This window comes from Tachysurus vachellii, chromosome 10 (genome assembly GCF_030014155.1).
Source record: "Tachysurus vachellii isolate PV-2020 chromosome 10, HZAU_Pvac_v1, whole genome shotgun sequence".
Taxonomy (NCBI): Eukaryota; Metazoa; Chordata; class Actinopteri; order Siluriformes; family Bagridae; genus Tachysurus; species Tachysurus vachellii.
Window position 1 is genome coordinate 15,782,282 of NC_083469.1, and position 22,636 is coordinate 15,804,917.

Below are 22,636 nucleotides of genomic sequence, written 5' to 3' on the forward strand. Positions count from 1 at the left end.
TATGCCTGATCTACAGAGAACCTACTGCTGTATAGAACTCTGGAAAACAATGAGAACAACAGCATCTACAAAACAACAGCATTCATTCATTCATCTTCTACCGCTTATCCGAACTACCTCGGGTCACGGGGAGCCTGTGCCTATCTCAGGCGTCATTGGGCATCAAGGCAGGATACACCCTGGTTGGAGTGCCAACCCATCGCAGGGCACACACACACACACACACACACACAAGGGACAATTTTCCAGAGATGCCAATCAACATACCATGCATGTCTTTGGACCAGGGGAGGAAACCGGAGTACCCGGAGGAAACCCCCGAGGCACAGGGAGAAGATGCAAACTCCACACACACAAGGTGGAGGCGGGAATCGAACCCCGACCCTGGAGGTGTGAGGCAAACGTGCTAACCACTAAGCCACCGTGCCCCCCAAAACAACAGCAACTATTAATTATTTAACAGTAGCTATAATATCAGAATCAGAATCAGGTTTATTGGTCAAGTGTGTTGACACACAAGGAATTTGGTTCCAGCTGTTTGTAACTTTCAAAAATACAGTCAGAAATAACACTATACTACACAAAATAAGATAATGCAGACTATACAAGATAATACAGACTATACAAGACAAGATGTGCAGATGTGATACAATAGACGGTATGAGTGTTAAATATGAATACAGAATATATGACTGATCAGTTATGTACATTAAGTGTGAGAGGTGCATGGTAGTGCAAATAACAATATTGTGAAATATTATGCTTTTGTACAACATCCAGCAGCAGTAGTGTGTGTAACATACACAGATGATGTGATGACTGACAGAAATATATATTTCTTATATAACAATAAGATCAGAAGGGGGTGTTATGATTAGGTGGTCAAAATACAAAATAGAAAAGTAGGAGTTTGCATTGAATGTTGCTTTGCAACCACCGTGGAATTAGTTTGGTAACTTTTCCAAACTTGCTTAAGTTTGGGATTAGTTTATCAGTTGTCCCACATCTCCATGTCTGTTGTCGTCATTGTAGTCGTTCACACATCCCTGATGAATGTGTCACCTCCATCTTGACCTATTGCTGCTGTTTTAAAGGTGTTTTTTTCACCCTTTCTTCCTGATGGGAAGTCAGATGGGAATGTGTATTCATCACAAAAAAGCATATTATTAAGCAATTTCATTAAAGCTGTATGGAAGTAAACTGCTTTTTGTAATGATTGTAATTTTATAAATACAACTATTTTAGATCAACATATTTAAAATATCCCATAGATGCCAGAGTATTTTATTTACATGATATTTATACTCTTCAAACCACTGGCGATCCCTTATGCTCTGTGGATGTGGGTATTGTCATTCTTAAAGAGAGCACTTGTATCAGGAAGGAAATGTTTTATAAAAATAAATAAATAAATAAATAAATAGAAGTGATTAGTGAGAATAAATTTGTTTTCATATAGTCTCTTAGAGGAGACCATTGGACTCAACCCATGCCAGCAAAATGCCCCTGAAAGTATAACAGAGCTAACGGACCTGTTGATCATTTGGGCCTATACCGTGCTTGTGGTTTATGCCACACAAGTAGTTGCCTACTTGTCTAGAATATAATGACCAGTTCATGTTTTTCCACCTCTTAAATGTGCATTTGTCTTTGTAATGAGAGGTTTATGCAATGCAACCCTACTATAATACCCCTCCCTACGTATCTTTGCTGACAGTTTGATCATATCTTGTCCTGCAGTGGTGTTCTTAGTCACTTAAAAAACAGCTGCTCATCAGTTTTTCTTACACACTAATGCACAATTAATGCACAAGCATCACAGTGATCAAATGTACTATTTTGAACAGTTTCCAACCCTATTTTTTATATTTATTGATGAGTTTCTCACATACTTAAAATGACTCTTTAAACAACTGTGGCAGGTGAATTTCCTAACAGTCGACACCATTAACAAATGTTTCAAAGTCACATCGATCTTTTCATATTGCCATCATGATCCAAAATGATATTTAAAATAAAATTTTATAAACATTAAAGAGCATAATAGGATGCTAACTGCTTAATTGTATCATGACATACACCTGTCTGAAAGCATCTACGCTTTTATATTTTTTCAATTAATTTAATCAGGTTTTCCATTTGTCACCTGGTTATAAATAAGTTTATATTAAAACAAGCCTGAACATTTAGGTGCCCTGAGATAGAGTGGCATCCTGTCCAGGGTGTACACTGCCTTATTCCCTTCAACCCTGTATGATAAAAGAGAATGGGTGGATGGATGGATGGATGGATGGATGGACGGACGGACGGACGGATGACAAAACTACTATGACAAAATGACACTAGAATTGCTCCATTTTGATCTGTTGTTAATAAAACAGACTGGACTGAAAGACTTGTGTTGGAGCACAGCAACATCCGGAGAGTGTCCTGGTGATATACATTAATGTATCTACCATTATTGTGTAAAATAGTAACAGAAAAAAAAACATTCTAATATAAATCTTCCATACAGTACTTAAAAGCATACACACAAAGTATCAAAGTCTGTTTCACATATCATCTTGATGGGAAACACATGCTTGGAGACATGTGCTTAAAGATATGTGGCTGGATTTAATTAGTGCTGTGTGTGTGTGCAAAATAGAGGACAACACTCAGGAAGAATGAATACATGAAACATCCGCAGAAAGCGGATTGCACAACAGTGACGCACATGGTATGTGGACTACCCGATGACGTGTCTGAGGCACACAGCCAACTGCTTATTCTTGCACTTGTTCTCATATTATTATGATTATATGAGCGTGTTGTATGAGTATGATTAAAAGAACATTGGCTTAGTACTAAAATAACATGCTAAATCTATAGGAAACAAACTTCCTAAATCTGAAGAGAAACAATTTTACTCAGACATGTAAATGTCTTTTATGCAAATCTATGTATACTACTAATGACTGTGTGATGTGTTTGGCTCTAATTGAGCCAAAAGACAGGAGTGCTTTCTGATCATATCATGCAGTTATTTGCTAATATGCTTATTTGCTTATATGTCTGATATAAGCCACATTTTTATCTCTTCTATCATTTACAAAATGACCATTAAATGGCCACCTGAAACAGATAGTACAGCTGATTGTCGCTTTTTAATACTTAAGCTAACTAAAGCCAGGTTATTTACTTAAAACACAACATGATGCATCCACTCTGCTGCCTTCTGGTGTTATTGTAAGTGAGATTTTGATATTTTTTTTTACTGAGCGAGACATATATGCTCAAGTTCAAATGGGCCTCTCTAATCTTTGTAATTTCTGCGACTTCTACTGTTGTGCACTGTTGCTAATATTGACAGTACAGAATTTTTATTTTTAGCCTTTCACTGTTCTATGGCATTTGTATCCTGGGAATTCTGGGTACAAGGCAGCAATACATCCTGAAATATATCACAGGCCACCCTGCACAGACACATTCACATACTTATTCAAATCTAGGGGCAATTTAGCATTGCAAATCCTCCTACTGAAATATTTCAAGAGGTGGGAGGAGACCAGGAATCTCAGAGGAAAGTCATAGATCCAACAGATAGCTTGGAATTGAAACCAAGGACCACTGAGCTGTGCTACCTGCTGTACCACCATCTCACAGTAACATATACAGTCCCAAATGACATCTTATAGTTCCAATTGTCCAATAGGTATATATACACCAGTAGATATGCTTATATATATATTTATCCTATTTATTGTTTAACTTTTCTCTTACTCTACTACTCATTTTTGTTAGTTAAATGTAATAACTAATTAAATGTTTAATAGTTGATTGCTTTATTATTTTCCATATTTTACTTGTATTGTGAATGTACTGTATTTTTCAAACACAGAAATTATACAGTATACCCTTATCCCATGAGAGCCCTAATTATGTCCTTTGTATAATTTGTCCTAATGGCTTTGTATAAACCTTTAGTACTACTGCCCCCTTTGTGCCCCCTTTGTGATTTGGATCATACTAAACATTGGGTGTGTCTTTGACTAGGCTTATTATTATGCTAGACTGTGTGAGTGTGGTGAGGCCTGAATGTGGTTTCCATGCTGATGAGGTCACGGCCACAGGGCAAGTTTGGGATCAGCTGACTGCAATGTGACAAGCAAGGAGAATAGCTGGAATGTGCTGAAGTGTTACTAGCACACACTGTGCTCACATAAATGTCACACAAAAGTGGCATTATTAACACAGCATGATAGGAAGCTTAGGTTTGAGAGCTGCTAAAGATAAAACCTTCTCTGAGATTTGGAACCATGTGATATACCCTTCTTGTTATAATTAATAGCGTCAACACAAGCAGCTAAGTATTGTTTGGATTCCAGAAGCACATCCATCTCGCCCGATTAAGGATAGGTACAAATTGTTCCAGTTCACGTTTAGATTGTTCTGTTTGCACATCCTGTTTGATGAGTCAATAAGGCCTCTAAGAAAAAATGTTTCCTTATTATTAATCAAAGATCTACAGCTACAAGGTTGTGATGGAAAAATCCCCTTTTAAACTAACTTAGACACATTGTCCTGAATGACTCTGATACCTTTAACTTAATATTTAATAAACTGGTGATTTCAGTATTGATATAGAAATTAAGTAACCCTCAGAGCCATTTGGACTCTATAGGTGTTACTTTGAATGTACTAGTATCTATTTGTAAAGATCTGCATAAGATCTAATTCTGACTTTTTGTATAATTGTTGGTTAGACACTTACCATAGGAAATGGCAGTTCAGAGATTAAAGTGTTTGTTCTACCGATTGGAAGGATACGATTTGAAATCCTCGGCCCATCAAGCCCTTAAGCAAGGCTCTTAACTCCTGGTTGTATTAAGGAGATAAATGTAAATTGCTCTGATTAAGAGGTCGAGCAAGTGTGGTAACTGTATTTACAGTTCTCCTGAATGAAACAGTATTAGTTCCCATTTAGATAAATACAAACGCAGAAAAAAAACAAGGAACAGCCACCTAACAGATGACCTTCCAGAGAAAAGTGAACTATACAGTGAACCACGTGATACATTCCAACTTGTAAAAAACACTTCCAGTTCTGATAAACAAGTTATTGTAAACAATTTACCTAGATTAAACGTTTGATGCTAATCAATAATCCAAAATCTATAGATCTCTAACCAGATCCTAAGATTGTGTTCCTAGAGTTCTGCTCTAAGCCCCTTATATTTCTTGTCTGTATACACACTTAATAATCTAATTTGAAAATAAAATGTTGGCTTTTACAGCTATGCTGAGGATTCCAGAGATACATAAAATTAAATTTCGATAAAAAGAAAGCACTCTCACTGTGTAATAAATCAGGTTGAAATAAAGTGGCTAATTTTGCCCTAGAACGTGTTTACTCTTGTGTAATCAAAATCAATAGTAAAATAAATAAATAAGGCCTATAAAAGTGAAAATGTTGCATTCTGTATTTTTTCAGGACAAAATAGGAAAATAAAATATTAATATCAAAATCAAAATATTAGATCAACTAAAAACTTCATTCAAGTCCATTCATTGTATTGATTTTCTGCTTTCCTTGTTTGTGTGCGACTTAATCGAGTTACTGTGCATTTTCTGTCAGCTCTAACCAGTCATTCTCGTCTGACCTCATCAACGAGGAGTTTCCATCTGTAATACTGCTGATCACTGTTTTTTTTTTTTTTTTTCTCACACCCTTTGTTGTAAATTCTCACGTACATTGGTTCAGACGTTAAACCAGAAATACGTAAACCAGCCTATATGGCCGCCACGGTCACTGAGAATTTTCCCCATTCTGATGTGGACAGGAAGTGAATCTCTTGACCTATATCTGCATGATTATGTGATTAAACTGCATCTCCAACATGACAACATTATCCTAGGCAAACATGTCAAGACTTGTAAGGGCTGCAATTGCCTAGAGACAAAAAAAAAAAGGAAAGTTGTGATTTTAGTAACAGTATTTTGGACTAAATAAAAATTGGCCCAAATCCAGTGAGTCAAGAGCTAGAGGATGGCTGCCCCAACTGTTCAGATTGACACAGGGCTAGTAATCCAATTATATTTGTATATAGTACGCTGTTATACTAATATATATTTAGCCCCTGACTTCTAAATTGCACAGTTGAAGCAATTTATGTAATTACTCGTAACTACTTCTATTATTCTTTTATCACATTTTGAAGCCTTACTATAGAAGCTACACTGTAACCCAAAATATTAAAAGCCTGGCATTATGGTATAAACATTTTACATAACTATTTACTGTGTTACAACTTGCCAGATTTTCAGTACATTTGTTATTCTTGGGAATAGATCTGATTTTACCTTCACAACACCGTTTTCAGTAATTTCATAATAAAACAATATCAGACTTTATGTATCAAGCATCCCTTTTAATAACGGTCACCTTTTTAACAAAAGAAGAAAATATGCCTTGTTAATGAAATACATTTCAGAGTGTACTGATTAGATTAGGTGCCTCTATCCCTCACCATTGTACTTGAGCAGTATTACAGTAGAAGTATCTGCTGCATGGTGCATCAGACTTTCAAGGCTGGACTGTTGCATTGGCATTAAAAGTGTAGCACAAAACAGACACGGCTTCTGTTTCCATTTAAGGAGACACTTTTTTAAAAATGGGTACCCTGGAAAAAAAATATATAACATTCAGAAAACTCAAAATGTGTGTCGTATTTTTTCATGTGCATTTCGTACACATTTAAGCAGGTTTTAGACTGCAGAACAAATGTAGTTACTGTAAGTGTCAGTACAGTCAACACAGAGTCTTTAAAACACGCATATCCTCAACTTTCATTTTTACGAAAGGATAAAAACCCTTCTGTCAAAGAGCGCTAACAAAGATGTAGTATTCAAAGTGATTCAACCGAGAAGCGATTAAAAATGAATCAAAACAAATAAATGTAACCGCTGTGTCTATTCAGATGGCTTAGCCCTGGCAACTCTACTGACAGTAAGGAATGCCACTGTAGAGAAACTGATAGTCAGAAAAAAGGATCCAGATAGATTGGTTTATGGAGTATAAGTGGCCATGCATTGGCCAGTCCCTGCTCTTCGTAGATGGGGCTAGGTCAGGGCTGTGGGTGAAGAGAGCACTCATCAGATCAGGTGTGAAGGGAAAGGGGAGAACCAGAGTTTAATGGGGTTTAATCTGCTGAGGGTGGAATAGAACCGGCATTCAGAAGACAGACTGTCACTACTTTTCCAGCTACTTGTCTCCTTCACACTGAAACAGGAAAGAGAAAAACAAAATCAGATGTCATGTATAGGATGATCAGCATGGCAGAAGACTTTCATGTATTGGAATGTGTGAAAAGTGTGTGAGTAATGATCCTAGTCTACATATTAGCCTAGGCACAATTTGGCGAATTGTAGAATGACTTTAATTAATGAAATAATTCATTTTTCAATAACACGAAAATGCATTTATATGGAAACACTGATGAAACCAGGTGAAATAAAGTAATAATCCATCATAATAATCAATCATATACAGTAGCTTGCTTAAGAGTTGACACAGAGGTGAAAGCACACAACTGTATAAAATGCCTTTGCATGCTGTACCATTACAATTTCCCCTCATTAGAAGTAAGGGGCCCAAACATATTCCAGCCTGACAATGACCCTGGCTATACAAGACCTTCAGTGGGTTTGAGGTCACTGTTCTGTGCAGCCCACTTAAGTCCACTGAAAGACTTCTCGTCTGGAGTTTGTGTCTGACCTCACTAATGCTCTTGTGGCTGAATGAGCAAATCCTCATAGTCACGCTCCAAATTATAAAATTATAATTACAGCAAAGGGGGACTAAACATATGGGTGTGTGTCCACATATTGCCGTATAATATATATATATATATAAGCCGTATAACATGGGAGTGGGCAGGCACACTTGCCCAGAGCAGGTTAATGATTTGTTAACCCCTGGAATAAAGGCCTCACCCTCTCTTGTCCCTTGGTAAGTTGTCGGTTGACGGTCTGTAGTAATTCCTGTAGTTCCTGCACTGTCTGCTTCAACCCAGCAGCCATCTTCTCCTTGTGCTCGATCTCTTCCTGAGAAAAAAACGACAACAATTTACTAAATATTTTCAGAAACAATTTTCATAGAAAAATGTTATTTATATATTCTCACGTTAATGCTTCTCTCTTATGTGCAGGTATGTTTACACATCCTTTTTTTTTTTTTGCACAAATGGTCCATTCAGTCTCAGATCAGTGCTATTTTATAGATCTGTCCTGTAGTTTATTGTACTGTCTGTCTGCACTGTCCTTTGTCTTGAACGGTTTGCAATAGGTTGTACACAACGTGGTTAAACGTGCATAAATACCACTGTTCTTATTCATGTCACACACAACACCAAAATGAAACACAGGTTATGAATGTTATAGTATAAAAGTTATCATCAACAGTAAAACAGTATATTTGGGCAGAAGTCTCCTCACCGCATCCGTGGTTAGGCTACTGTTCTGAATTAGGTTGCTCAGCCCTGCTTCCTTTAAAATCTCCTCCTGTATCAGCTCCAGAGACTGTTGTGCCTGTCAGGACATAAATAATTAGTCACTATATCATGAGGCCAACATATATGTCAGAGCAAATCTCACTGAACTCTAGACTTTACCTTGTACAGATCTCCAGCCACTTTCAGTCGCTCGTTCTCCTCCATCTTCAGCTTCCCCAAAGTCTCCGTCAGCTGTGTCTTCAGCTAGAACAGAAAATATTCCAAATCAACCATAAATTATCTTTTAAACACTTCACTTGTTGATGACACATTTTTTTTGTAATAAATAAGCAAAGAATTTGAAGAATTATACATGAGAAAAAATTTAAGAAATCATTTAAAAGTAAGAAAAAAGTTCCAAGCTAGTCACAATAATCAACCTTTGTTTATCAATGGTTGCATTATGATAAGCTTGAAATTAGAAATAATGTTAAACAAGTATTGGCCTGTGAAGCTGTGCAACACTTTCCATAAATGAATAATAAATTAAAAATGTTAACACACTAATGAAGGGTACAAGAGCACTTTCAATAAGACTAAAGGATTCACAAAAAAGAATACTTCAGAGGCCAAAGAAATGACAGCAAAGGCTTAAAGATGTTAATACAACTAGACATACGTCAAATATGTTAATGCTGTGAGTGAGTCAGAAAGAAAAGCAGGACAAGACTGGAAACATGTCTCTGTGGATCTTAAAATGTATTCTTAAAGCTTTACAGAAAGCAAGCTGTGTAAGTTGTGTCCCCTTAGAACAAGAAAGTATGGTAGTAGTTGGTTAGCTCCCCTAACCCTGTGCTAGCTCAGGTAGAGAAGAGCAGAAAGACTTTACTGCCTGGAGACAAGAGCTTACCAAATTCAGCTCCTCATTCTGCCTGACAGCCTCTGTATAGGAGCCATCAAGCTTACTTTGTAACTCGGTCAAGAGATCTTTAAGCTGAAATGAAGTTTGACAAGTAACTGGAATGAGTGTCTAAGGGGTTGGGAAGTATTTTAAAGCAGACTTCAAGCAAGGTTGGCTAACTGAATCTTTTTAGAATCTGACACGCTTAAGTAAAGAGATCTAAATGGCATCTGAGCTGTATATAATGGTCTGCAAGATTCACCAATAATTCTACACACTGTGCAGCACTTTAACTGAAGCAGACGCATCATTTAGAGGCAGAGGCAGGATAGCTCAGGAAGTACAACAAGATGTATCGTTAAAGGTCTTGCTTCGTAATTGTATGACTATTCTGCTTTATATGAATATCAGATTAGAGATCATTAAACTGATTTTTTTTTCTTTTGGGGTTCTTTAGAAAAACACGAGAACCACATTATTAGCATAAACAAAAGTCAGGTAAAAGGAATGTGTGCAATTCTTAGCATGGGCAAATTTCTACATTCTGCAGAGGATGTCATGTGCTTATACTTTCACAGTCATGAACAGTATAAAAAAACTAAGATACTAGTAATACTGATTGACATTGCACTCATTATTAAGACCTAGTCAAAACAAATGTTGACATGTAAGAAGAAATATTGTGTTATGAACACACAAAGCTACATTACAGCAATATTTGGATTGTGTAAGCAATATGAACGCACAACTGAAGACTCCAACTCTGTGAAACAGGTGCATTTAGAATAAATGATAAAATGTTATACACAAATGACTGGAGACAGACAACACAAATTAGATCAAGTGTAGAAGTCAGGATTTTACTCTGCGTACCTCTCTGACCTCTGACACATACGTGGCACTCTCGCGCTCCGCTCTCTCCAGTTCAGATTCCAGGTGCTGCTTTTCTCTTCTCAGCTACAAGGCAATTAATAAAAAAGTAATAAAAAAGTAAAGACTCAAATACCATTTCTTTCATATACATGCAGACCTAGTCAGCTATGAAAATATAAAAACACAGAGTGATGAAAGGTGAAACATTTGTTGAGTACACTGGGCTCCACAATACACTGATGACACAATATCAAAATTAATGTTTAAGAAGGAAACTCTTCAGATGAAAATTTGGCAATACATCTGTAACTTCCTCTAACACTCCCTTTTCAAACTCACACTCTCCAGTTCTCCATCTGAACTCAGTCTGTCCACTTCCTGTTCCAACACGGTCACCTTCAAAGTCATCTGGGGATTAAAACAAGATGAAAGTTAATTTATTGATTAAAACATTTATACATAGTCATTGAGAGTTATAGTTTTCATATTAAAACTTAAAACACAAATTAAACATTCTGTAATCAGTTTGCGCAACAAAAATGTTTCTAAAGGACTATTCAGTTGGTATAAAATGTCCAGATGTGTGTGTGTGTGTGTGTGTGTGTTATGTAAGGTTGCCAGGGGATGTCTGATTTGTACAGAGATTTTACAGCATATGAATTTATTTAGTCGTCTTCAGGACGGTTTTCACACACACAAAAATGTGTGTAAATGTACCCGCTGCAATGCAAACTAATTGTTTTGACATTAATTACAATAAATTGTGTCTTGTGTGGTTTTAGAAGTTGCACTTAATCATTAATAGGTAACATGACTAACATAACATTCTTATTGTACACCATTTACTGTTCTACTGCTGATGGAAACTTTATATGATAAAATCCATGACCTGTGTTTCATTTTGGTGTTGTGTGTGACATGAATAAGAACAGTGGTATTTACATGTGTGTGTTTGTGTGTAACCACGTTGTGTACAACCTAGTGCATGTTACCTTTACCTGTGCAAGAAACTTAATAAAACCTTTTACCTTGTTGTCTATAAATTCCTGGAGTCTCTTTGTACTGAAGTAACAGGGCAGAACCACTTACTACTATACATACAGTTGAAACCAGATATTTACATACACTTCAGAAAAAAAACACAAAAACTTTTATTTCTTTACTGTCATACATTAAATCAGAGTAAACTTTTTCTGTTTTAAATCAATAAATATTAACATATTTTTTGCATTTGTTAAATGTCAGAATCGAGCGAGGGGAAAATTATGTATTTTTATTATCACTTTCATCAAAGTCAGAGGTATACATACACTAAGTTTATCGTGCCTTTAAACAAAAAATAAAAACTCCAGATGATTCCATTCTGAGCTTAAGAAGCTTCTGATAGGTTAATTGATTCCATTTGAGTTAATTGGTGGCACACCTGTGGATGCATATAAAGGCACACCTCAAACACATGATGTCTTTCTTTGACATCATGGGAAAATCAAGAGAAATCCACCAAGACATCAGAAAAAGAATTGTTGACCTCCACAAGTGTGGCTCATCCTTAGGTGCAATTTCCAGATGCCTGAAGGTCCCACGTTCATCCGTTCAGACAATAATACGCAAGTATAAAAAACATGAGAATGTACAACCATCATACCGCTCAGGAAGGAGACAGATTCCCAGAGAGGAATGTATTTTGGTGCGAAATGTGCGAATCAACCCCAGGACAACAGCAAAAGATCTTGTGAAGATGCTGGCTGAAACTGGTAAGACAGTGTCATTATCCACAGTAAAACGAATACTGTACCGCCATGAGCTGAAAGGTTACTCTGGGAGGAGAAAGCCATTACTTCAAAACCACCATAAAAAAACCAGACTACAGTTTGCAACTGCACATGGGGGAAAAAATCTTAATTTCTGGAGACATGTCCTGTGGTCTGACGAAACAAAAATGTAACTGTTCGGCCATAATGATAAACGGTATATTTGGAGGAAAAAGGGCGAAGCTTTGAAGCCTCAAAACACTATCCCAACTGTGAAGTATGGGGGTGGTAGTATAATGTTGTGGGGCTGCTTTGCTGCAGAAGGGACTGGTGTACTTTACAAAATAGATGGCATCATGAGAAAAGAAAATTATGTGGATATATTAAAGCAACAGCTGAAGACATCAGCCAGGAAGTTAAAGCTTGGGCACAAATGGGTCTTCCAAATGGACAATGACCCCAAGCATACCTCCTAATTAGTTACAAAGTGGCTTAAGGACAACAAAGTCAAGGTATTGGACTGGCCATCACAAAGCCCTGATCTCAATCCCATAGAAAATTTGTGGGCGGGACTGAAAAGGCGAGTGCGAGCAAGAAGGCCTACAAACCTGACCCAGTTACACCAGTTCTATCAAGAGGTGTGGGCCAAAATTCCAGCAAACTATTGTAGAAAGCTTGTGGAAGGATACCCAAAACGTTTGGCCCAAGTGAAACAGTTTCGGGGCAATTCCACCAAATACTAAGGAGGTGTATGTATACTTCTGACTTTGATGAAAGTGATAAAAATACATAAAAATCTCCCTCGCTCGATTCTGACATTTAACAAATGCAAAAAATATGTTAATATTTATTGATTTAAAACAGAAAAAGTTTACTCTGATTTAATGTATGACAGTAAAGAAATAAAAGTTTTTGTGTTTTTTTCTGAAGTGTATGTAAATATCTGGTTTCAACTGCACATGGTGGAATCTTTACAAATGTATAAATTCAGATAAAAATTTATATACTACCTAGGGGAATTTCTGCTAGTCATTTTATGAAGGTAAATTACAGCTTAAAAAGTACCGACATTACAGTCCTTTTTTCTGACAGGAATAAAATACAGATATTCTCTGATTATTTTTACATTACCCCACCTCCCTCTGTGAGTATGGTTTATTAAGTTATCAAGTGCATGAGGTTGTGCTTATATGAAGCCTTAGTGGTAGAAAAGCAAAATTTTTGGGAAAGTGAGCAAAACACTTATTGGCATTCACATCTAAAGATTTATTGATGAGAGTAACGATTGGCTCATTAGTTGATATCTATTCTAGGGATTTTAGCCAGAGACAGAGGCAGGTCGGCATTTCAGAGGCAAATTTGGCATTTTCCAACAAGCTATGAGCCAAATAACGAGTAGTCTTTCATGCATTCATGTAATGATATCATGCTATGGTACATTACATTACATTACCATATATGGCTGTGAAAAATACAAAGACAGGGATATTCATGATATCACAGGATTTTTAACCATTTGTAAAAGTGCCAAATATATAATGCATGTAGTCCATAAGTTTTTTTTTAGGGGAAATTATTTACAGTGCATTTTGTGTTATATTGATAACATATTAGTTGTTTGTCTTGAAGCATACGTGTAAGGCTACGTGCAAGCGGACTAATCTAAAATGTGTGAGATTTATAAACATCCATTGTGTACAGCTGTAAATGTGATAAATTCCAATGTCCTGTAGTTTACTGCTGGTTCTTACACACAAATTAAGACACTGTTCTACACACTTTTTTGATAAATGAGAGAACCCAAGCTCTAAAACCTGTAAAAAGATATCATTTGGACTAGAGTTTGGTGAATGTTAAAAGGTAGTGAGATTAAAATCCAATCACAATGACAACAACATAACTAAACCTAAACATTCAGCCTTCAGCATTTAATGTTTTTAATATAATTTCAACAAATTTAATGCCAGTCATTAAACACCTGATTGATTTAGTGTTCACTCACCTCTCTGAGCTCGGTCTGAGCCAGCTCCAGTTTCTCCCTCCAGTGGCACTCCTCCTGCTCCACACTGCTCTGTAGCCGCTGTAGGATGCCCTCCTAACAACACAGCAATGTCAGAACAAATTTTGAGGCTAGAACACAGAATGTATGGAAAAGACAGGCTCAGATGTTTAGATGACTGAATCAGTCAGTAGTAAATGTAAAAAAGGCCACTGAATAATTATTTATTCGACCATAAAAAGCTGGTGTATATTATGAATCTCTCACCGTATCTGCTAAAACCTTCTTGTACGTCTCACAATCCTTCTGTAAAACTTTCTGGGTCTCTTCAGCCTCCTTTAACTTTTCTGTCAAATCCTATTAAAAATATATAAACAGAAATGGAACGAAGACAAAAATTTTAATGTACATATTGAAAGATTTTGTGTGTAATACTTTCATGTATATTCAAGGTCTGATGTTACATTGTCCCAAATGTAATTACTATAAAAAGGTGTTGACCAAATGGTCCATCATGCCTTTTGTTGTGTCTCCAGTAGGAGGTCCTAACAGGTCCTAACCCTACCTTTTGTTGAGACCAAGTATAAAGTCTTATAAAGAAACATTCTAATACATTGGTGAGCCAACCAAAGACTGCTCTGACAAATTCAGCAAACTCTAACAATGTGTATTACCTGGACACAAGTATTGTCTGCACCTGGTGCAGAACCAGCTTGACTGGCTGCAGCCGTTTCTCTAGCTGAGGCCTCAGTCATGGAGCTTTCAAAGTTCTGCAGCCACACTTTATGGCTCTGGAGAATTAAAAATAAAAGCCATGAGATTAATGATTTTTTTTTTTTTTTAGATTTTAAACAATGTGCAATTGTTTGTATTGTGCACCTGTTCAGTGGGCAGAGGCACATGTGGGAGAAGTCTGTGCAGAACTGCTCGACATTCTGCCTCAGCAGCCTCCAGTAATGACTGACTCTCCTGCAGAGAAAAACAGAAGAACACGGACAAAAGTGAGAAAACAATAAAGTTACTTTACCCACACACGAGCTCAAAGACTGTCCCAAAACAACTGTAAAATTAAATAAATAAATGCTTTGTTGTAAATACTGACACACCAAAACTCATAGCTCCAGTCTTAGTTGTGTTTTGGTAAAAGCTAGACACCCGAGATGTGACCCAAAAATGACTATCACAGGACTGTTTACAATCACAGAACGTGATTGTAAACACTCACCATCTAAGTAGTACATGATCTGTCCTGCCTAAATACATACCAACAGTGTAAAATGAAACCCCCATTTCACTGAGTGGTTGTACAGGCTGCTATAAAAGAGTTGGCACAGCAAAACAGACACACCGATTATACTTCACTGCTTGATTAAATATGAGAACTATACCAGTCCCAAGTATTATGGTTCACTTGGCAGAGGAAGCAATAACTGAATACCTTGGTTAAGCTTTACCAGCTTTTCCTGAATACAGATACAGGACTGTGCTTACCATTGGCTATTCGATCACAATTTCAAAAACACAGAATCAGTCTGTCTTTAGTAGTACTGTAATACTACTGTAATAACTGTCATTGTTCTGGCTGCTATAACAATTTTATTAATTCCATTCATTTTCATTAATTAACAGATGCAGTGCAACTGAACATTTTTGACCCATAATCTGTAAAGTTGAACAGAACAAGAGGGAACAGCTTCAGAACAGACTGGACTCCTTTTTTGGCTGTTTTTGGGTGAAATGCCATTAAACAAACGTTGGGTCTTGTTTAATGTTTCAACCTTTCGGCCCACATTCACAACAGCAACCAGCATGATGCACTGACGCATGAGAAATGCTGTGGTCAGTTACAGGAGAGCATTGGTAAGTGAATTAGCAGATGCTCCAGGGGCACCAATGCTATTTCTGTGCTGCTTTCTTACCATCTCTAGCTTTCCTTTGGATGGCTCTATACAATTAAATTAGAGGTTGTACATGAAATCAAGGTTGTAGGTTTCACAATTTTGTGCTTTATTCAGTAAATGGGAACTAACAGTAGTTAGGAACTAAATTTGCGAGTGGGAAACTGAAGAAATGGCAGATCACATGCACCATAAGCTTGGTTCAATCTTCTAGCCAACTGGTTCAGCACATCATACCAATTTTACATATGACTGAGAAAATCTACAGGTCACAAACGTACAATAAAAATGAACAGCTTTGTCACTTCTATTGTGAAGGGCAAATGCACCAATAAAACACTTTAGCACCAAACAAGCTGCATCTGAACATTTAGCAGTATTACATTAACATTTAAAGCATTTAGCAGAGACTCTTATTCAGAGTGACTTACATTTTTATTTCAGTTTATACACCTGAGCATTTGAGGGTTAAGGGCCTTGCTCAGGGGCCCTGCAGTGGCAACTTTCTGGACCTGGGATTCAAACCAATGACCTTCCGATCAGAAGTCGAACACCTTAACCACTGAGCTACCACATCCCACTTATATCTATTAATATATATCTAGTAATATATGTATTACTTATATCCATCACTAGTTACTACACTAGTAACGTCCAGAGAAATGCATCCAACTTAAACAAGTAACCTCACATGACGTATCTTCATTCAGGATTCAGATAGTCCCCAGGTGTAGATTTGTAACTGAGCCATAGCACAGCCTGAAGGAAAATCCATTTACATACCTAGTCCATGCAACAGGTGCTGTGAATATCAAAGTTAGCACATTCTCTCCCAATGCACTAGAGAGAAGGAGCTGGAGATGCAGCAGAATTAAACATGACATGTAAGCAGAGCTCCAGCACTGTGCCCGATTATAGCTTATGCAAATGCCATCCTGCATTTAGCACCTCTGCATTTCCCCACTACAGGAAGTGCACATTATTAGGGGAAGTTTTCGATGCACTGTCAGACCTCACTGTGCAAAAAGGCAATGAGAAAAATGTATGAGTATGAGCAAAATAGAGACAGGACCAAACATCAAATGAAATATTGGCCAATACTAAGAATCTCTTAGTGTTGTAATGTTGATCATGTCAGATAAATGAAGATGATCAGAATTATTAAGGCTTCATATTTTCCAAATAAATTGGCAGTAATGGTCTGTGCTGGATTCATCATCAACATGAAAGCAGGAAAGAGGCATGGTGGGCAGAGAGATAAAGAAATGTCAGGATTGTTATATGAAATAGGTACATGAAGTGGACTAACATGATAGCAAAATGACTCCTAAACTAAATGACCACCTAAACCAGATTTGAGCTGCAGACTCATTTAAAATCTCACTTAATAAAAAAAATGTAGTAACACATTGTGTGTTTTTATACTTTGAGCTACAAAGATGCTTGGATACGAGGGGGAAAAAAACCTGAATTGCATCGGAAAGCATCAAGGCTTAATATGATGCTTCAAATTCCAGAAGAGTTTTTTCTTCAACTTTTTACATAGTGTTAGTTACATGCATTGCAGCCGTGTAGCTGTTATTACAAATTAAAATGAGTATGCAGCTTTACATGCCAAAATGAATGAAAATGCAAACAATCTGACTGCTCAATTAATAGCAGTAGTTGAGGTGCTCTGATTTGGCTATAAAATGAAGCAGACTGGTATTGCGATGCGAACCTTGACGGTCTTGTTGAGTTTTCCCTGAAGCATGGTCTCGGTGGCGGACAGCGCCTCCATAGCGCACCAGTTTTTCTCCCGAAGCTCCTGGTCAGTTTTAAAGAAACACGTCTTTCAGTTCAGCCTATGAACTTGCTGAAAAAACCCCTTACTTTTTAACACCAATAGCTCATGATAAATGTATCATCAGTTTTATATAACCATGACTCAGGTATGATTATACAACCCTAAGTTACCAGAGGAATTTTGCAGTTGGAATTGAAGAATAGAAGAAAAATTATAAGAATAAATTCTAAACTAATGCTAATTAACATATAATTGATGCTCTGAGTGAAATCCCAAAATTGCAAAGACTCCACAGAACATTCTTTCACTCATATACAGTTGTTTATATTAAAAGCACATGCTGCGAGTTCTCTGAATCAATGCCCCCGTGGTTTTTAAATGGAAAAAAAATTACCGTTTTGTTTATTTTACAATCGTTCTACTAAAAGAAATAATGCTAATCTATTTTAGAAATGAAAAGTGACTATAACAAAACAATAAAATGAATAGAAAAAAGTTTGAAAATGAGATCGAGTACAGTTATAACACAGATCAATAAAAGTAAACATTTGCAAGTATTTAGTTTACTTGGTTAATAATCATAATATTTAGTTTTTTTTTTAAAAAATATGTATTACTTTAGTTTATATATAGTTACTATTTAGGTTAGAAATGAAATACATAAAAAAATTAGAAAATGATATAAATTGTAAAATAGCATCATACTAACGAACACGAGACAATAAAGTAGCATCTGTGAAACCTAACAGACTAAAGGTCTTGCACCGATTTAAATCGGTTTTACTTGGCCTAAAAGAATGCAAACATCTGCACCCAACTGTACGATTACAAAACTGGACTACAGTGACGATGTAAAATGGTGATGTGTACTGCCAAATTTAGCCATCCAGCATCTTCAGCCCAAAATGTAACCGATGGAGGCAAAGCATGCAGCAGAAATTTCGGAGATGTTCAGGTTCATCACACTGAACACGCCCGATGTTTACACACATCAAGCCTGGCAAGTGTCAGGATGTTCAGCTTGTGGAATGGCTCATGCTACCCATGTACATACAGTGCTCCTTTATTTTAACTACCAAATATATAATGTATCTATAAAATATATATCTGTAATCTCATAGATATCCTTCTTATTTCTATAAATAAAAATCCCTCTGCCATTTTTTTAAATGGATGGAATGGTGAAGTTGTTACCAAGCTGATGAAGAAATACTGAAACAAAGCTCATCCTCACATTATTCTTCCTCCTGTAAAGCTCCACATTCTCCTTTAGCTCATGCAGCTCAGACTGAACGTCAGACAGCTGCCTGTCCTTTTCTGCAATCCTGAAAAGATGGATGCACCATGTGTAAATACAATTAGCCATGTTATTACGATCAAACAATAACTATGCACTGCATGTAAAGAACAAGATACACTCACGCTGTCAGTAACTCCTTACTGGGAACTGCTGATGCCATCTGCTGTATTGGGGCGAGAAAAATAACAAGATCACAAAGTAGTAGGTGAAGTAATTTAAAAGAAATAAAAAATAAATATCAAATGTCAAGAAAGCATCCATGAATTATACATCAATTTGAAACTTCCTCATTAGGCATCTGAAGCTATATGTAAATTCTATGAAGCTACTTTATGACAAAAATCTGGCAAAATTGCTAAAATCGGAATAGGAACAAAACTGAATTGATTGTAAAAGTACATTTCAGCAGTTTTTAATTCCACAATAACTGTAGAAGGAAACTGCACGATCATATAATCAGGATCAGATATTATTTGATGATATATTATCAATTTATATGACAAACACAAAATATAATTTTCAGTCGGCTCACTGAGCTGACCCTCACTTAAATTTTTAACCACTGGTGTCCATTTCCAATGCCCTAAATAATAAAACGTGATAAAAAGTGAAGCATACTGATGATCTTCAGCACATAATTTGAATCCTCTGACGGTTTTGGAGATGTTACCTGATTCTGTTCATTCTTCTCTTCTGCTTGTCTGGACGTCTCCTCCTTTTCTTTCTGTAGAACCTGAATCTCCTGCTCCTTTGTAGCTAACCTAGAACACAACACATGAAGAGTGAGCGGTCAGCTGACAATGTAATTATTTAATGCTGCTGCAGTGCAATGCGTCTCAGGTACAACAACGGAAACATACAGAGTCTGGAGCTCTAGAAGCTGAGTGCTGGCTGCCATCTTCTCTTCTACTTCTCTGGCCTTCTCTTCTAACTGCTTCTCTAGTCTCTGGATCGCTTGGCCTTTAGTAGTTAACCTACATCACAATATAGCAATGGTGAGGGTAGGAACTGTGCAAATGTCAGTTGTGTTAAACAAGAGTTCAGTGTAATGTAAGTGAGTCCAGTGTTGGAAACATACTGAGACTGAAGCTCCAAGAGCTGAGCTCTCATATCAGTGTTCTCCTGAGTTCCTCTGCTATGCACTTTGTCCAGTTCAGCTGCCACTTTCTCCAACTGTTTCTGCAGATCCTTTAGATTCGCAAAAAGAGTTATAATCAAAGGAAAATAAATGTCAGTAAATGTGATGAACCGAGTGTGTATAGTGATGTCTTCTCTAACTCAAGAACATGCTTCATTTAAACCGGTCTCTGAGATACTTAAGGTCATAATCATATGCAGAAATCAATATTTAAAGAGAAAATCAAACTTCTGGCAGTTTTAATTATACATCAATTTAATACTCTCATTAGGCATCTAAGGCTGTATGTAAATTCTTTAAATCTGCTTGACAATATCTGCTTGCTAAATGTACATCAGAAATATGGCAGTGTTAAAATTTAAGAAAACGTATGGCTTATTGCAGAGGTGATCAAAATTATTTGCTGTGTCTTTTCGATGAGGCTGAGGAAAGATTTTTGTTGTGGCCTGGAAAAACCCTTATAATGATCAAAATTACAGGTCTTGCATGTCAACACAAACACACACACACCTCAATAACTTTCACTCTGCTTAATTCCTTTTTCAGTGATGACTGTAAACTCTCCTCAACTGCTCTGATCTTCTCATCCTTCTCCTGAATCCTAATGAAGGAGATGGGGAAAGGAAACAAAAAAAAAAAGAAAAACAGAGAAAGCCAGCTGTTAATATAAACACTCTTTATCTAACAACTACAAATTATTCAGAAAGAATTAAGACAGTGTGGAGAGATATATCAGTTTAAACTCAAGAATAAGGACTTAGGTGGTTTGGTGGCTCGTGTCTCTATACTGAAGAAACGTACTGTCTCTGCAGCTCCTCTAGCAACGATGTCTCAGACTGCTTCTGGAAAAGTTGAGGAAAAAACAAAACAAATTAAAAATTGCTACCAAACATCTGCACCATGTTTGTCATGAGAACAGCACAGCTCCAGTTAAGTGAAAGAGGACCACACTACCTGCTCTGCTGTCCGCTGCTGTAGGGCTTCGACGTGTCGCTTCAATCTATCATTCTCTTCCCTTATAGCCTGCAAAATAAGACACCAGTGTTTTCAAATGTATTTAGGACTCTAAACAAACCACTGAGGACGAAGGACACAACCAATTTATTCAGGATAACTTCAGTCATAGTCATCATCTCAAAGATTACAAACTGCTACAAATTTTACTACAATAAAAATATTAATCCCCTTCTATGAAGTATATTATGAGATTACAACATCAACTGATTAGTATATTCATTTACTAAGCAGGAGTTTTCTGATGCTTTTGTTTTTAATGTTTATACATCAATATTGTACTGCTATGAAAGGCATCTCTGCTACTGTGTGCTGCATTACTGTTTAACTGAAACTACCAGTGTCTGCTATTATTTTTTCTACTGCTCTCTTGTTGCCACCATCATTTCGTCTCCATCATCAGCCGGTAATATGTGATTTATTCCATGGTGTTGGTGTCCATGTAAGGAAGAAAGCACTGCTCGCCCTCATGTTTTCTGTCAGTCGTTCACAACTCGACAAACTATTTTCTGCATTCGCTCTGACTGCTCCTTTTATCTGTGCAGGAAATCTACAGGGTTTCTCAAAAGTCACAATGCATAGGGGAAATGAATACTTTTTAAAAATCATGTTTTATGAAATGTTTTCTTACAAATAGCCTGTAAGAATGACTTTGGCAATGTATACTTTAAGTTTAACCAAGCCCTGAAGCAAATATTAATGATTTACTACTCAGTGTATTTTCAGTGTATCTTCAACTCAAGTGATCTTAGAATGTAGAAGCTAAATAAATAAATAAATAAATAAATAAATAAATAAAAGGACTGTAGTCATGTATTCCACATAACACATTTAAAAAGAAACAATGCTGTGGGAGAAAACTGAAGTGAACATCAGTAATTTATTACTTGAGTAATGATTATGGCAGGGACAAAACTACTAGATATCCAGTCACATTACACTGTCCATAAGTTCACACTGGGAACAATCAACAAACGAAAGTACAATACAAGCAAATCCATGTTTTTGTCAACTTTTTGTCAAAAAAACCCAACAAAACACCAAAGATTGTCTAAAACAATGTTGTGCTGCTACAGTGAGTTTATTTTGTTTATCATGTGGACACTATACTTTTTTTTCATGCAATTCTCACCTTAAGTTCCTCTTCTTTATTGGCTACCTGAATAAGCCCAGTCTCCATCACCGCCTCCACAGTCTTAATCTTCTCCTCCTTTTCTTGAAGGCTGTCAGGAAGATTGAACACCCTGGTTATTTGATTACTTCTACACAAACTAAACAAAATCAGAACCAACCATGATGCTAATCAAACATGATTCCAGAGTTTGCAGTGTTTGCATGCTTATAAGACAGAACAAGAATATTTTGGCTAAACCTATTTTCTCTCAATATAGTGAATTGCTGTAGGGTCAGTTACGGAAGAATCGAATAAAAGCTTCCTCTAGGAGAATGTTTATGAACTGTTGTGACATATTGAGAGGTGTGTTTTAACCTTAGAACAAGAGCTA

General features: G+C 36.7%; 1 protein-coding gene across 4 annotated transcripts in view; it reads right to left on the minus strand.

Annotated features, from left to right (window-relative positions):
• Positions 1 to 6,389: 6,389 nt before the first annotated feature.
• ktn1 (kinectin 1) overlaps positions 6,390 to 22,636 on the minus strand; it is a 28,944-nt gene continuing 12,697 nt past the window's right edge. The window contains exons 17-37 of one of the 4 annotated variants that reach the window (XM_060879864.1): positions 22,264 to 22,354; positions 21,072 to 21,140; positions 20,919 to 20,956; positions 20,628 to 20,718; positions 20,058 to 20,167; positions 19,840 to 19,953; positions 19,650 to 19,740; positions 19,102 to 19,142; positions 18,914 to 19,004; positions 17,614 to 17,700; positions 14,875 to 14,964; positions 14,670 to 14,786; positions 14,263 to 14,352; positions 13,999 to 14,091; positions 10,585 to 10,653; positions 10,246 to 10,329; positions 9,382 to 9,465; positions 8,652 to 8,735; positions 8,476 to 8,568; positions 7,975 to 8,085; positions 6,390 to 7,261 (exon numbers count right to left, since the gene is read on the minus strand). In XM_060879864.1, the coding sequence (XP_060735847.1) occupies positions 7,244 to 7,261; positions 7,975 to 8,085; positions 8,476 to 8,568; positions 8,652 to 8,735; positions 9,382 to 9,465; positions 10,246 to 10,329; positions 10,585 to 10,653; positions 13,999 to 14,091; positions 14,263 to 14,352; positions 14,670 to 14,786; positions 14,875 to 14,964; positions 17,614 to 17,700; positions 18,914 to 19,004; positions 19,102 to 19,142; positions 19,650 to 19,740; positions 19,840 to 19,953; positions 20,058 to 20,167; positions 20,628 to 20,718; positions 20,919 to 20,956; positions 21,072 to 21,140; positions 22,264 to 22,354 (1,756 nt within the window). In that variant the 3' untranslated portion in view covers positions 6,390 to 7,243. Of the gene's footprint in view, positions 7,262 to 7,974; positions 8,086 to 8,475; positions 8,569 to 8,651; positions 8,736 to 9,381; positions 9,466 to 10,245; positions 10,330 to 10,584; positions 10,654 to 13,998; positions 14,092 to 14,262; positions 14,353 to 14,669; positions 14,787 to 14,874; positions 14,965 to 17,613; positions 17,701 to 18,913; positions 19,005 to 19,101; positions 19,143 to 19,649; positions 19,741 to 19,839; positions 19,954 to 20,057; positions 20,168 to 20,627; positions 20,719 to 20,918; positions 20,960 to 21,071; positions 21,141 to 22,263; positions 22,355 to 22,636 lie in introns of all 4 variants that reach the window. The other 3 variants (XM_060879863.1, XM_060879867.1, XM_060879865.1) reach the window with 3 other exon arrangements.